At 38.1% G+C, this 13,547-nt stretch overlaps 2 protein-coding genes across 2 annotated transcripts; both read left to right on the top strand.

Moving 5' to 3' along the window:
- The first annotated feature begins 3 nt into the window (after positions 1–3).
- LOC122768436 (chitinase-3-like protein 1) lies at positions 4–7,557 on the top strand. Its single transcript, XM_044024446.1, has 11 exons — positions 4–129; positions 221–247; positions 350–551; positions 637–693; positions 1,098–1,263; positions 2,803–2,927; positions 3,041–3,143; positions 3,393–3,575; positions 4,075–4,191; positions 4,830–4,962; positions 5,391–7,557. The coding sequence occupies exons 1-11, from the start codon at positions 102–104 to the stop codon at positions 5,771–5,773; spliced, it is 1,524 nt and encodes a 507-aa protein (XP_043880381.1). The 5' UTR covers positions 4–101; the 3' UTR covers positions 5,774–7,557.
- Positions 7,558–7,764: 207 nt separating this feature from the next.
- arfrp1 (ADP-ribosylation factor related protein 1) lies at positions 7,765–13,195 on the top strand. The gene is made up of 7 exons (XM_044023082.1): positions 7,765–8,111; positions 9,112–9,199; positions 9,478–9,560; positions 10,758–10,839; positions 11,054–11,124; positions 11,637–11,737; positions 12,577–13,195. Exons 1-7 carry the CDS (start codon positions 8,019–8,021, stop codon positions 12,662–12,664), a joined length of 606 nt encoding a protein of 201 aa, XP_043879017.1. The 5' UTR covers positions 7,765–8,018; the 3' UTR covers positions 12,665–13,195.
- The last annotated feature ends 352 nt before the right edge of the window (positions 13,196–13,547 follow it).

Below are 13,547 nucleotides of genomic sequence, written 5' to 3' on the forward strand. Positions count from 1 at the left end.
ACATGAGATGTAAGACTATAGTGGCATTACAGTGTGGAAGCATTCTGCTTGTAACCTCTGTCACATGATGGGAGACTCTGTGAAGAGCAAACATAGCTGAGATGAATGCTGGAATAGCAAGCGCACTTGGTAAGACCTTCTATATGCTGTCCTGATCATTCTCTTATCATCATGTGCAGCGCTTTCTCCTGTAATCACGTGTAAATTGTACATCTTACAGTGGCTCTGCAACTCTTCATTCAGACTGGTATGCAGCACATTTAAAATGATTTAATGTTTAACTAGACTCAAGTAGTGTACTATTCATTCATTTATTTATTTATTTATTCATTCTCTGTTAATATTGCAGCAACCACAACCAAACTGGTGTGTTATTTCACCAACTGGTCACGGTACAGACCTGACGTGGGAAGATTCCTGCCTGAAAATGTGGATCCTTTCCTGTGCACCCACCTGGTTTATGCCTCTGCGACCCTCGACCATACCAACGAGATCGCCGAATATGAGTGGAACGATAACCTCTACGAATCATTCAATGAGCTTAAGAACAGGTAACAAGTGGTGCATGGAAGTGATGTCAACTCACATGAACGTAGATGTTCAAATGCCAGTCATTTTCTGTGTGCATCTGAACAGAAACCCAAGACTGAAGACCTTGTTGGCAGTCACCGAGTTTGAGGACGACAGATCACAGTGAGTTGACCTCTGTAGAAAAGCACTTATTCATTTAGTGTCTCAAGTAAATTGTGGTTGTAGAAACTGGTTATTTGCCCAAACATATTTATCCAAACATTGCTTGTTTTAAATTGTTACAGGAATATGTATGACATATGACATGTGTAACATCACTTTTAATGTGAGGTAGTGTTCCAAGGCAACACTTCACTAGTCAATAAATGATTCCCCAAAAAATAAATGAAGAATAAAAAAAGTAGATTTGAAGATTTGCATTTGTGTAGTGCCAAATCACAACTCACATCATGTCAAGGTATTAGTTGGTTGGACCACAAATTAACATGATATTTCACACAACAGCCTAACCTCAGTTTACTGTGGCACATACTATTCACACTCACTGTTGTTATTACCTGCTGCAGATTCTCTACCATGGTGTCCAAATCTGCCAACCGTCAGACCTTCATCCAATCTACGATCACATTTCTGAGGACTCATGGATTTGATGGCTTGGACCTGGCCTGGGAGTATCTCGGTGCTCCTGGAAGTCCTGCAGAGGACAAGCACAGGTTTACCCTGCTCTGCAAGGTGGGCCGAAAATCTCCCTGTATTTTTTTCCCTACTATGACTCATAGCTATGGGATAATGTTTTCTATTTCGACTCTTTTACCTCTTGCAATTTGACACATTTATCACAAAACCCAGGATTTATGTGACCTTGATTATGATCCCATAATCAAAAAGTATATGTACCATATTGACCCTAGATTTTGTTTTGCTGTTGTCACTGAGTAAAACATCTTTAGTATGAGCCAAAACTAATACCCCATAACCTTGAATACTATTTGTCTGTCATTCAACATTTTAATGTATCCATAATGTTCACCAGTTCTACTTCTCATAGATTGAAGTTAAGACAGTTACATCACTGCACTGGTTATGTCATGCAAGTCTCAGAAATCTTGATGTTTAGTGTTTTGTCTGTGGAGACACAGAGTGGTGTCTTTTTTCATCACGACAGAGGTTACACATTGGTGATTTAAAGTAAATAAATGGAAGAGAAGTTAAATTCTTTGAATCTGTGAATGTGTCGTCAGTTTAAATCCATGCCCCTGGTCAGTTTCTTTTCAAGTCTTTCACTGTGGAATAGAATACTGACGTCAGTGTTTGGATGGAAGAATAAGACACCTTTTCAACTTACTGGTTAAAATTTCCCCATTACCACCAAAGGGATACCCAGGATATATGAACCTGAGTTTTAAGGGCATGTCTTCAAGGATCATAGTATTTTGTTCAGTGTTTGTATGTTTCGAAATGTGACATACTGTATTACCAACTTACACTGCCAGCCATTGTAAAACCTGTTCATAATCTGCAATGAAAGTCTCATCATCTTTCCCACTGAGAAGCCATGTCCTCCAGTTCATTAGTTTTTTGGGCTCTTCAAGTAACAGCAGGTCCAAAAAAAAAAAAGATAGTTCACCACTATAACGTGCAACAAGTGTAAACAACTGATATCCAATAATAAGAGATGCACAGTGGAAATGATCAGTGACAAATTGATGAGAAGCTATATTTAGATTATATTGGGCGTAATTTTAGTCGTCTTTCAACTCGAAGGTTGTGGATTCGATTCCCGGCTCTACATGCCGATGTGTCCTTAGGCAAGAAACTTAGATGTGCTGTATGAAAGTGTGAGTGAATGGCAAAACTGTAGTGTAGAGCAGCTTTGAGTGGTCAGTAAGATTGCCTCACCTTTCGGATATTCTTTTTTTTGTCTTTGGTGTTTTATGACAGATGGAATCTGTAATATTCCATTACTCCCTCATTTAATCTTTACATTTCTCTTTACATTAACTTTACATCTTCCAGCATGGCTGATCTTAATCATGTTCTCCTCAGTCTCAGTAGAAAAACTCATCACCTCATACATAATCTGATTTGTAATTCCATTTTTTTTTGCAGACAGAGATAATAAAACATTTGAGTCAAATTATTTATATCGCTCTCCCTGTTAGTTATTGAACGAAACGATGACAAACCTGAAATAGATCTGCAGTACTGTGAAATAAAAAGATAAGGCACATTTCAGATCGCTGACTGAAATGAGCTTCCACTGATTTCTAGGAACTTTCAGAGGCCTATGAAGCTGAGAGCTATGGAGGCAGTCACCCACGGCTCATTCTCTCTGTGGCTGCAGCAGCACTTCCAGATGTTATTGATGCAGCATATGAAATCACTGAAATGGCAAAGTAAGATGAATGTTGTTGTTTTTTTCATTCACTTTATTTTTTTGTTAGGATTGTATTTGTCTTATACTTGTCCTCTCTGTCTTCTATGTGTGTGTGTGTGTGTGTGCATGCAGGTATTTGGATTTCATCAGTGTAAAAATGCTTGACCTGCATGATGATCAAGAGGGAACAACAGCCCACCACTGTCCACTCTACTCTAACAACAATGCTAACATAGTAAATGCATTTTTTTTTTTTTTGGCTTTTTTGCTATTTATGCATAGGATGTTTAACTGTGTCACCTTAAAATAACTTAATTATTTAGCATACATAGTGATAATGAAGACAGTAACCACAACTGTTACCTAGATATCATTCTTCTACAATAAAATGGAGGTAAACGATGTGAACTCAGTGGTGTGGTTGTTGGTGACAGTTAGGCCGCTTTGGGGTTTTTTGTAATTTCTCTTCTGACTTTCCTGTCAGGATTATGTGATACAGTACTGGTTGGAGCGAGGAGCCCCAGCAGGGAAGCTGTTACTGGGTTTTTCCACCCGCTCCCGTTCTTTTAAACTCTCCACCAGTGCAACAGACCTGGGTGCTCCGTACAGTGGCCCCGGTGACCCGGGGCCCTACACCCAGTGGAGGGGCATCTGGTCTTACTATGAGGTAACAAAAGAACATTTACATGGCTGCGTAACTTTAGGAGAGACGTCAAATTCAGTTCTTGTTTTAAAAAAATATATAATAATATATATTACAAGACATTAGATTATAATTATCACAATATTAAATGTATTGCATATAACATTAAATTAAATACACATGAGCTTGTTTGGTGTTTTAATTATAGTTGTCCATGTTGTCATTTACTTAATTTTAGATTTTTTTCCTCTGTTTTTGATATTACTAAATTTGTTTTGCATCATTAATATGTTTTCATTGTGAAGTATACATCCATATCAAAACACTTTTACTTTTTTATTTTAGATGTCAACATGAATGTTTTACTTGTGATATCATCATGAAATATTATAACTTTAAGATCATATTGCCCACCCGCTACTGATTTTTTTTTCTCTAAACTGGCCTCTTCTTGACCAAACTAGACACTCATTGGCCTCCAGGTCATTTGAATTTGACCCCCGCTACTCTTTTTCCTTTTCAGACCTGCTCTTTCCTGAAAGGTGCCTCAGTTCAGTGGATCGACACTCAGAAAGTTCTGTACGCTGTCAAAGGCAGTCAGTGGGTGGGCTTTGACAACCAGACCAGCTATGATGCTAAGGTACAGTATATATACAGTATTTATCTGTTGTTAAACTATATTAGGTTTGGGTAAAGTCCTTCTCTCTAGTTCCATTCTTAATACATCCTTCTTGCAAACACATGCACACAGGAATACAATTACCAAACTAGATTGGCACTAAGAGTTCATGCCTCTCCCCAATAATCTCCGTAAATTCATTCAAGCCTATTCTGGATATGCTCATTTATCTGGATTCACACCAAAATTGAATAGATTTTTTACTAGCCTGTACCCATACCTCCGTGGAGTTTCATGAAAATCTGTTCCATAGTTTTTCTCTAAACCTGGTAGCAAACAATTCAACAAATGGACACAGTTGAAAACCCCACTTTCTTGACGAAGGCATTAATCTTAACAATTCTGAATAATATAGTAGGTACTGAGGACCACTTTATAGAGTTAGGGAAAAAAATTAAATATACCACAGATGGAAAAATAATAGTAAAACTGCTGGAGCTTTATAATGAATCTAGTGGTTTGAAGCCCTCTGGTTTTAAGGAGCAAATGCATACTTTCAATTCAAATGTTTTTAATTGAGATTATACAGGTGCAAAGTAATACTGGAATTAAACTACTTGTTACCACAAATATCATGAACAGTCGAGTTTGTCTTACAGGTGGAGTATCTGAAGAGCAGGCAGCTGGGTGGAGCTGCTGTGTGGACACTGGACATGGACGACTTCTCTGGACAGTTCTGTAAACAGGGCAAATATCCACTGATATCATATCTAAAACATCAGCTAAGTGAAGGTGAGATCCTCTGACCAGATGATCGATAATTCTTCCTATAAAACTATTTACTAAGTAATTCCTGAAATATATTTCACGTACTGTGATCGCCCAACATGCCCTGTACTGAAGAAGAATATTCTGCTTGGTCTCACACAAAAACATCCTATTTTATTTTTTGTGAGTAAGTGGAAACATTAAATCAATACAGTAGTTAACGGTTGCCTCTTGGTTCACCATGTCTCACATATACAAATTACAAATACATTAGTTGTGGCTCAATTACAGGAAATTCAATTCAGGTTAGTTTGCATCACTGTGTTTGTATTTGTTTATGACCTTAAATTTGAATCTATTCTCACATTGCAAGTATAATGGACCTCATGTTTACAAATGATGGACTGTCAATTTCAAAAATGCTCAGAGGGAATTTGGTTTTTCTTTTGTAGACTGGACAAATCAGGGGACAACTTCTGCACGAACTCCCCCCACAGCCTCGCCTTCTCCTTCTCAAAGTACTCAAGACACACAGGAGCATATCACCAGCACCAGCGGCACTACCACAGCGAAACAGAACAGTTGCTTCCATTACATCACTGTTGCGTATCCTGACAGTGACTTTTGCACACGCAAAGCTGATGGATTATATGAAACATCACATGAACCAAAGACATTGTACAAATGTGTGCAGAGGATGACATACATCACAAGGTGCCACATGGAGACAGATCACAACAGCAAAGAGCAAATTATGCCATCAAAGACTTTAGTTGTAGTCAGCGTTGTAACAGCCACTCAGTTCTACCACTTATGTTTGTGGAGTGACAGGTGAATGTTCACAGTGTTTTCACCTCTATTACTGTAGACTTGTGTAACTGTGACAAACAACTTGAATCAAACCGTTTAGGAACCACCGTATGTGCGAACTGGTGTGCTATAGCTAGATTTTCCTGTCCTTGGTTAGAATGTGTAGGAGACAAGGATGTATAAATAAATTTGAATCTATTTTTGCATTGCAAGTACACCGGGCCTCATGTGTACAAATGGTGGATTGCCAATTTCAAAAATGTGTAGGAGACTGACAAGGCTGAAGTCCACTATTTTGAACTATATCCAGGTGCCACAATGAACATGTGTGGCAATCTGAAACAACATATAGCAATAAGGAATATAAAGCAATACAGTATGTATACATACCTGAAGGAAAGGCAACTTCTTAGTCTAACAAGGCACAGCATGTCGGATTCAGGCCACCTACATCAACATACTGTTTACTGTCTTTTACTGACCTCTACTGGCTAATCATGTGGCATTTAGTCATCTTAAATGAAATTAAACCAACAAGGTTGATTAAATTGTAACTATGAACATATTACTATGGTTTACACATACTGAAACAAAGCTTAAATTAAGTGACATTACCACTCTATATGTTCAAACACTAGGCCTGTGGTCATTGGATCCATATCCGCCACCAGCGTGATGTGGCCCATTCCACTTTCCATGAGTGGGGGGTTTTATACACAAATTCTGAGTCAGTCAGATACTCATCTGGGATAGGGCAACATGTTTGAACATGGGTCATTTCAAAGCTACAATTGAGAAAACCAAACTTTTGTGTGTCTAGTGGTATGCGGTTAGCAGTTCTGTATGATCTCTGTCATAAAAGATGCAGCAGTATCTAGATGTCAATAAGGATGCAGGTGCTTTTTCTATGCATCCCTTTGTGTAGATACCATGGGAAAACGATTCCTATATCTGTTTACATATTCAATGACACAGGTTCTTTGTGTTGTAAACCAAGTCCCAAAGTCCCAAAGTGAAAGACTCATTGGAGACAATGACTGCTGTGAGTGATCATTGGAATTGCCTTTCCTAGTACAAGGAGAAATCCCATTGGGAACAGCCTCAACTCTACTCAAAACATGGGTTAATACATTTAAAAATAAAATATTTCACAATTCCACTTCCAAATTCCAAATTATTGAAATGGGTGTTTTATGTATGGAATGCTTTGTTGTAAGCCAAATAAGTTGGAGCAGTAGGGTATAGCACACTGATACATTGGATTCACTGTAAGAGGGTAGTTAGCAATTAACTGAATTTTATAACTGTACCATACTGTTTGGGCCATATATTTACTATATGCAAAAAGTCATTTCCAGCAGCAGTAATCATCAGTATGTGACCAAAAACCATAAGATGATATAGAATAAATTACATGTATCATTAACAGTGACTCAATATGTCAGCAATAATATTGTTCTCAATGTTAGCTGGTTGTACTATCAGCAACCTAGCAAACTGGTGACGAAACCAGATTATTTCTAATTTCGGGAAAATTGTATTTTGAAGTTGAATGTCAAACATTGTTATAGTGTTTACGTTAATATATTCATAATGTGCTATTGATTTGATGTATTGTTCAAAGATGTTCACATAGCCAATGAATGTGATCACTAATGATGGTCGCTATGATGAGATAATGACATAATAATAATGATGGTGGTGGTGGCAATGAGCGTTGTACAGCAAGCTTTATCAAATAAAGTGAAAATCTAATAAATAGAAATGAGTATTGCGTCAAAAACTATAATAACGCTGTGGGATGTACAATAAACAATGTGTGATTGTACAGTGATGGTCGTCTAACCTTTTTTCTTACGTTATTGCCCCTGAGAACCACAAACTTTGGGACGAGTACTTTTAAAGATAACATCAAGATGTTTTTTGGGAAATGTAGTTTTCATCTCGCGTGGCTCTGTTCACATAACCGGTTTATTGAACCTGCTTTATACTCTATTACCCACAACTCCTGCTGTTTCACTTCCTGGTTAAGACAACACGTAGCATCAGTGTGGCGTTTGTACGGAGAAAGCTTCAAACGTCGACTTTACTGAATTATTTTCTGTATCTGTGTCCGGTAATCTCTTTTAATGTGAGACGTATTCGTTTAGCTCCAGTATAATGAAGCCACACCGACGTAACCTGCTATGTTTAGCCTCTTTTGTAGGCTAGGCTAGTTGATCGAGCTAACATAGACAGGACTAACCGGTGTTGTTTACAATTGTTCAATCATGTATACATTGTTATCTGGATTGTATAAATACATGTTCCAAAAGGACGAATACTGCATTTTAATCCTGGGACTGGACAATGCTGGTAAAACGGTGAGTTGCACTGTTTTTTTTGTTTTTTTTATCAGTCATTCTCTGTTTATTATAGTGGTCCGTGGCTGCCAGGGGGGTCTGTGAAAAGTTTCCAAACCTGTGGTCCTTACACAAGTCTGACATGTCCCCTTTGTCTCCTTGCACCTCCACAATACTCCAACTAACCCCTAGAGTTATCTCATACCTCAGGTGAGCCTGCAGAGCCTCCTGATCCATATTCCATCTGTTTAAGTATGTCATTACCTTACTTATGGTTTAGAGAACTGGGGTTAATGCCTTAACTTGACGTTCACAGTTGTCTCACTTTACTCCTTAACTGTCATGTCCCCTTCCCTCTATCAGTCATGATGAAAAACATCACTCTAAGGACAGCTCCATCGAGGCACACAGATGTCGACATGTGAAGCTGATAGTCTTAATCAGCATTGTGTGAACTAATTTGACAATGTTTGACAAGATTCAAGATTCAAGAATTGTTTGTTGTCATTATGAGGACATAATGAAATGACAATTCATTCATGTTGAAAGTTGCACACTACAGCTTTAAGCTATGGCAGTGTCTATTATTTTAGATGTCATTTAATATAATGATGTGTGATTTCTAGGGGTGGGACAAAGTATACAATACAATCATCGATATGTCCCTGCCAGTTTCAGTCACCGGGCAGCACTGATCAAATTAATGAGGGAAAGTTGTGCAAAAGTTTCCTGGTTGAAAAGGGCGTTTACTTTATGAACTTTGTTCTCTATGTTGTGAATAAATGGAGAAATCCTGCACTTTTCAAATTTTCATGGATGTTTTTTTTTTCAGTTAGACAGACATCATGATGCATGGATATATGATTGTCTTGCAATGTACTGATTATCATAGAATCGTTGTAATTGTGATATTGTTGGTATCATGTATATCGTATTGATGTGATTCCCCACCCCTAGTGAGTACTGTAATTCATAATGCCAAGTCTGCATAAAGCTGACTGTCATCTTTCTCTCACTGCAGACCTTTTTGGAACAAACCAAAACGAAGTTCAGTAAGAACTACAAGGGAATGAGTTTATCAAAGATCACAACTACAGTTGGCCTGAACAGTAAGTGACAGTGAGTGTGATGGATTAGTGTGACAACCCTGGGTGCATCACTGTTTTTAAAAACAAGCAAAACTGAAATATGCTGCTCTCTCCTGAAATGAAAATAAAGAAATTATTAGATTTTAATGGTGATCCAGATACAGATGCAACCGCAACTGTTACTCTTGTAGCCAGCTCTTTTTTTAAGTCCAACTCACTCTTGCACTGTGATCACCTGATGCTTTGTATCTCACAATTTACAGCAGGTAATTGATTGACCTGCATTTTTTATTCCGCAGTTGGCACAATCGACGTGGGTAAGGCTCGACTAATGTTCTGGGATCTGGGAGGTCAGGAGGAGCTCCAGTCTCTGTGGGACAAAGTGAGTACCACTTTTCTCAGGGGAAATCTGACAAGATATTTTATACTTTTATACTTAAATTCATATTTTAAAATATCTTGTTTGAAAACACAGAGAACCCTCAAGTATTCAGGTAGCAGTCTTTTAATTATAACCAAAGTTAGAACCAAAACTTTCTTTATTATGGTCCTCGTCTCTGGAACAGCCTCCCTGAAGACCTGAGGGCAGCAGAGAATGTTCATAGACTTAGGACCCACCTTCTGAACCTGGATTTTACATGAGGTTTATTATTTATTTGTACTTTTTTTTTTATTTAATTTTAGGGTTTGACACACATCTATTTCATTACATTATAAAATATAATGTTACTACTTAATTTCTCTTTTACCTTCTTTTGCTTTTTGTTTAGATCACCCTAGTATTTTAGTCTCCAGTGTTTTCCCCTGCTGCTGTTTGAGTTCCATGATAGCATTTCCTCACTTACTTTCCTCTCTTCTTTTCCCCACTTCTTCACTTCTCCATTGCTGTTTTTCACATAATACCAGTCATTTGTCAGCTGAAATGGTTGTTGGGTGGTGTCATGGGAAATCGTTTAGAGCATTAAAACATTTCAGCTGTACAGCTTACACACCTTGTGCTGCGCCTGCTGCAACTGCATAGTGTGCGACTCTTGCGGCTCATATATCCATTTATATCCATATATCCATAGGGCGATAGGCGGGGTACACCCTGGACAGTCCGCCAGACCACCACATATAGAGACGAACAACCATTCACTCTCACTCTCACACTTATGGTCAATTTAGTGTGTCCAATTTACCTAACGGCTCACATATCGTATTACTATATATCGTATATGTTTTTATCCTCGGAAGCACTTTAAGTTGCATTGCCTTGTATGAAATGTGCTATATATGTAAATAAAGTTTGATTGATTGATTGATTGAAGGTTAAGAATTTAATGAGCTGTAAGGCACTTTCTGAGGCTGAGGATATACTTCGCTTTTTACCATGTTTTTGCTTTGACAAGCTGTTGCATTTTGAAAGCATTTTAAATACTCTACTTGTTTTTTGAATCTGATGACTGGTGAACAAAACACATCTATTAAAGTTCTCATCTGTCAACACATTTTAACAAGCAAAAAAAAAAGTTTGTCCAACATTCGGCTGTACATTCTCCTCTCACGTCCCGTTTGTCTTCCGCATTTGTATTTATAGTACTATGCAGAGTCCCATGGAGTCATCTATGTTATCGATTCAACTGATGAAGAACGCCTGTCGGAATCAAAGGAGGCCTTTGGTGAGTAACACTCTGTAATCCTGTGTGTACAATAACAACTTAGAATGCGTTAAGATATTCATTATGGGCTTTTATGATTTATTAAATTTGTCGATCCCTGGAGAACAGGCGTTCATAAAATGCTTTGTAATACATAAATAAAACAATAACAAGGAGACAAATGTGACAATGGAAGGTTTTTGCTAATTGATGAATGAACTCTCTTCCCTTACAGAGAAAATGATCAGCAATGATGCATTAGAAGGTGTTCCTCTCCTGGTGCTGGCCAACAAGCAGGATGTTCCGGTACTCTTAAGATCTTTTTTGATTACTAAGACTATAATTTTCAATTCCTCGCCATCTTTAACCAGACAACTCAGTCTTTATTTACCCATATCTTACATTTTATTATGCCACAGTGGTTTGTCTCCGCAAGTGTTTGTTTCTCTTGATAAACTTGTACACTGATACAGTGGCTACACAGCATCAGTTGACTTTATATACAGTATATCCATATATTAAATAAAACTAACACTTTCACGATGTCTATTATGAGTCTGGACAGCTCGTTATATTGGACTGTTGGTCAGACATGCAGCACGTCACTGTAGGCTTAATGTTCAGTAAAAATCAAGGTTAGTGGTCAGATTCATAGTTGTATCTATCCAGTTGTCCAAAACACAGGCTGCTCCGTTTATTAGGCAAAGAAAACCATTAGTCTGATTTGAGAAACTGTTTATTATTTGGCTGTGGTTGTGTGTGACTGTATTTTTGCTGTTGTAGCCTTCAGTTAAGTCGAGTGTCTCTTCTCTTCCCAGGACTGTATGTCAGTGCCGGACATTAAAACAGCCTTCAGCGACTGTGCCCCAAAGATTGGCAAGAGGGACTGTTTAGTGCAGCCTTGTACTGCCCTCACAGGGTAAGACTGCTGCTCCGTGAGATGATAAAGTGCATGTGACAGAGATGTGATTTACTTAGCCTTTAATCAGACCAATGCTTTATTATCCATTATGGTTGTGGTTAGGATTTGTCTGTGTTAATTCTCACTGTGGGAGCAACCTGCACCAGTTTTTAGCATGAACACAACTGTATTATTGTCTCTGCACACTGCCTATGACTCTTCTGAACATGATGCAACTTTTGTAGACCTGGACACTGTAACAAAACAACAATGTTTGTACAGTATTGTTTATGTAGTCAAAGGAAAATAATGTGTTAAACCTGTGATCAAGTGTGGACGGATGTAAATGTGTCCTGAATGCATCTTCAGATCTAAATGCTCCGACCACACTGAGACACATTGTGGACACATACGTTTACATATCTGAGGCACACTACACACTGCCTCCTCAGTAAGACTGTGTCATATCGTATTGTTCAAGATAATGCTGGTGTTCATTTTTAAGTGATAAATTGTGCCAAATTACTGTGTAAACTATATAGCTTAGTGTTATGCACTGACAGAATTGCACTTAAGCTCTGTAATGGAAAATTACTATGCCATGTGTATAGACCAATACAATTCAAGGAAGTGGAAACAAACAACACAGAAAACACTGCTGTACACTGCCGTTATTTATTAAAAAGGAAACACAAATGTGCTTGAATAATCAACACACCACGGAAGAACTAGAGGCCTCACTGTTTCATGTGCTCTGTCACCTCTGTCTCTAGGTTCTTTTTTTTCATGAAAACTGTTCAGAAAGAAGGCTTTTGAAATTCTACAACATGACTAACTCATCCTTTCGTGTCGTGCAGGGACGGAGTGAACGAAGGTATTGAGTGGATGGTGAAATGTGTGATCAGGAACATTCACAGGCCTCCCCGACAGAAGGACATCACATAAGAAGTCATCTTTTCCATAGTGTGACCTGAAGTTTTTCCTTCCCGAGGACATTCCATGTAAACTCTGCTGTCTGCTGTGACTGTGATCTTCTGCAGGAGTTTGTTATGGACAGAACGTGGCAGTATTTTTATCATGGAGCTAAATTCTGATGTGCTCTGAGCCGCTGCCTGTCTTTTACACTTGTTTTCAATTTGAAGAGGGTAGTTCTCTGTTCTCAGTATCAAATTAACTTAAGCCTGCATTTAAAAAAAACAAAAACTAATAAAGGTATTGCAGATACTGTGCAAATAAACTTTTTGTTTTTTTTAACAGTGTTCTGCTTCACATGGGGACACGGGCATCATAGAGCTCTGACTGGTTAAAGGACTATTCTATATTTTCTGTATTATATTGTATTGAAATCAATTAAGTCTGTATCTTTTTGAGACATTGCTTTAACTTCAACCTTATCTGTGGCTCTCAGCTCCCAGCCCATCGGTTCCCACTGAAGATGTAAATCTCTGTAAAAAAATAAATAAATCATTTACTCAATGTGGCTTTATAGCAAACAAACCCTTGCACTTCAATTAGAAGGAAATGGTTGCTCTTAAATACTGTGTACAGCAGCAATAGTGAAGCAAAAGTCAAGGTAAACTACGTTACATAGGTAAACCACCGGTCACGTCGTCAAGAGCACAGATGCAGCGCTGAATCTCATGGATGAGATACTTACAGGTAAGAACCCAATACATGGTAAAAGTTTCCATGTAGCCCGTATAGCTCAGTTGAGTCTGACATTAAATGTGATATATAGTGGAAAGATTTAGTAAATGTAAGAGAAGGAGCCTGAGTGAATGCCTCAATAAGACAGTAATGCCCCTTAATCAGTAATTAAATATTTGTT

This window comes from Solea senegalensis, linkage group LG4, assembly GCF_019176455.1.
Source record: "Solea senegalensis isolate Sse05_10M linkage group LG4, IFAPA_SoseM_1, whole genome shotgun sequence".
Lineage (NCBI taxonomy): Eukaryota > Metazoa > Chordata > Actinopteri > Pleuronectiformes > Soleidae > Solea > Solea senegalensis.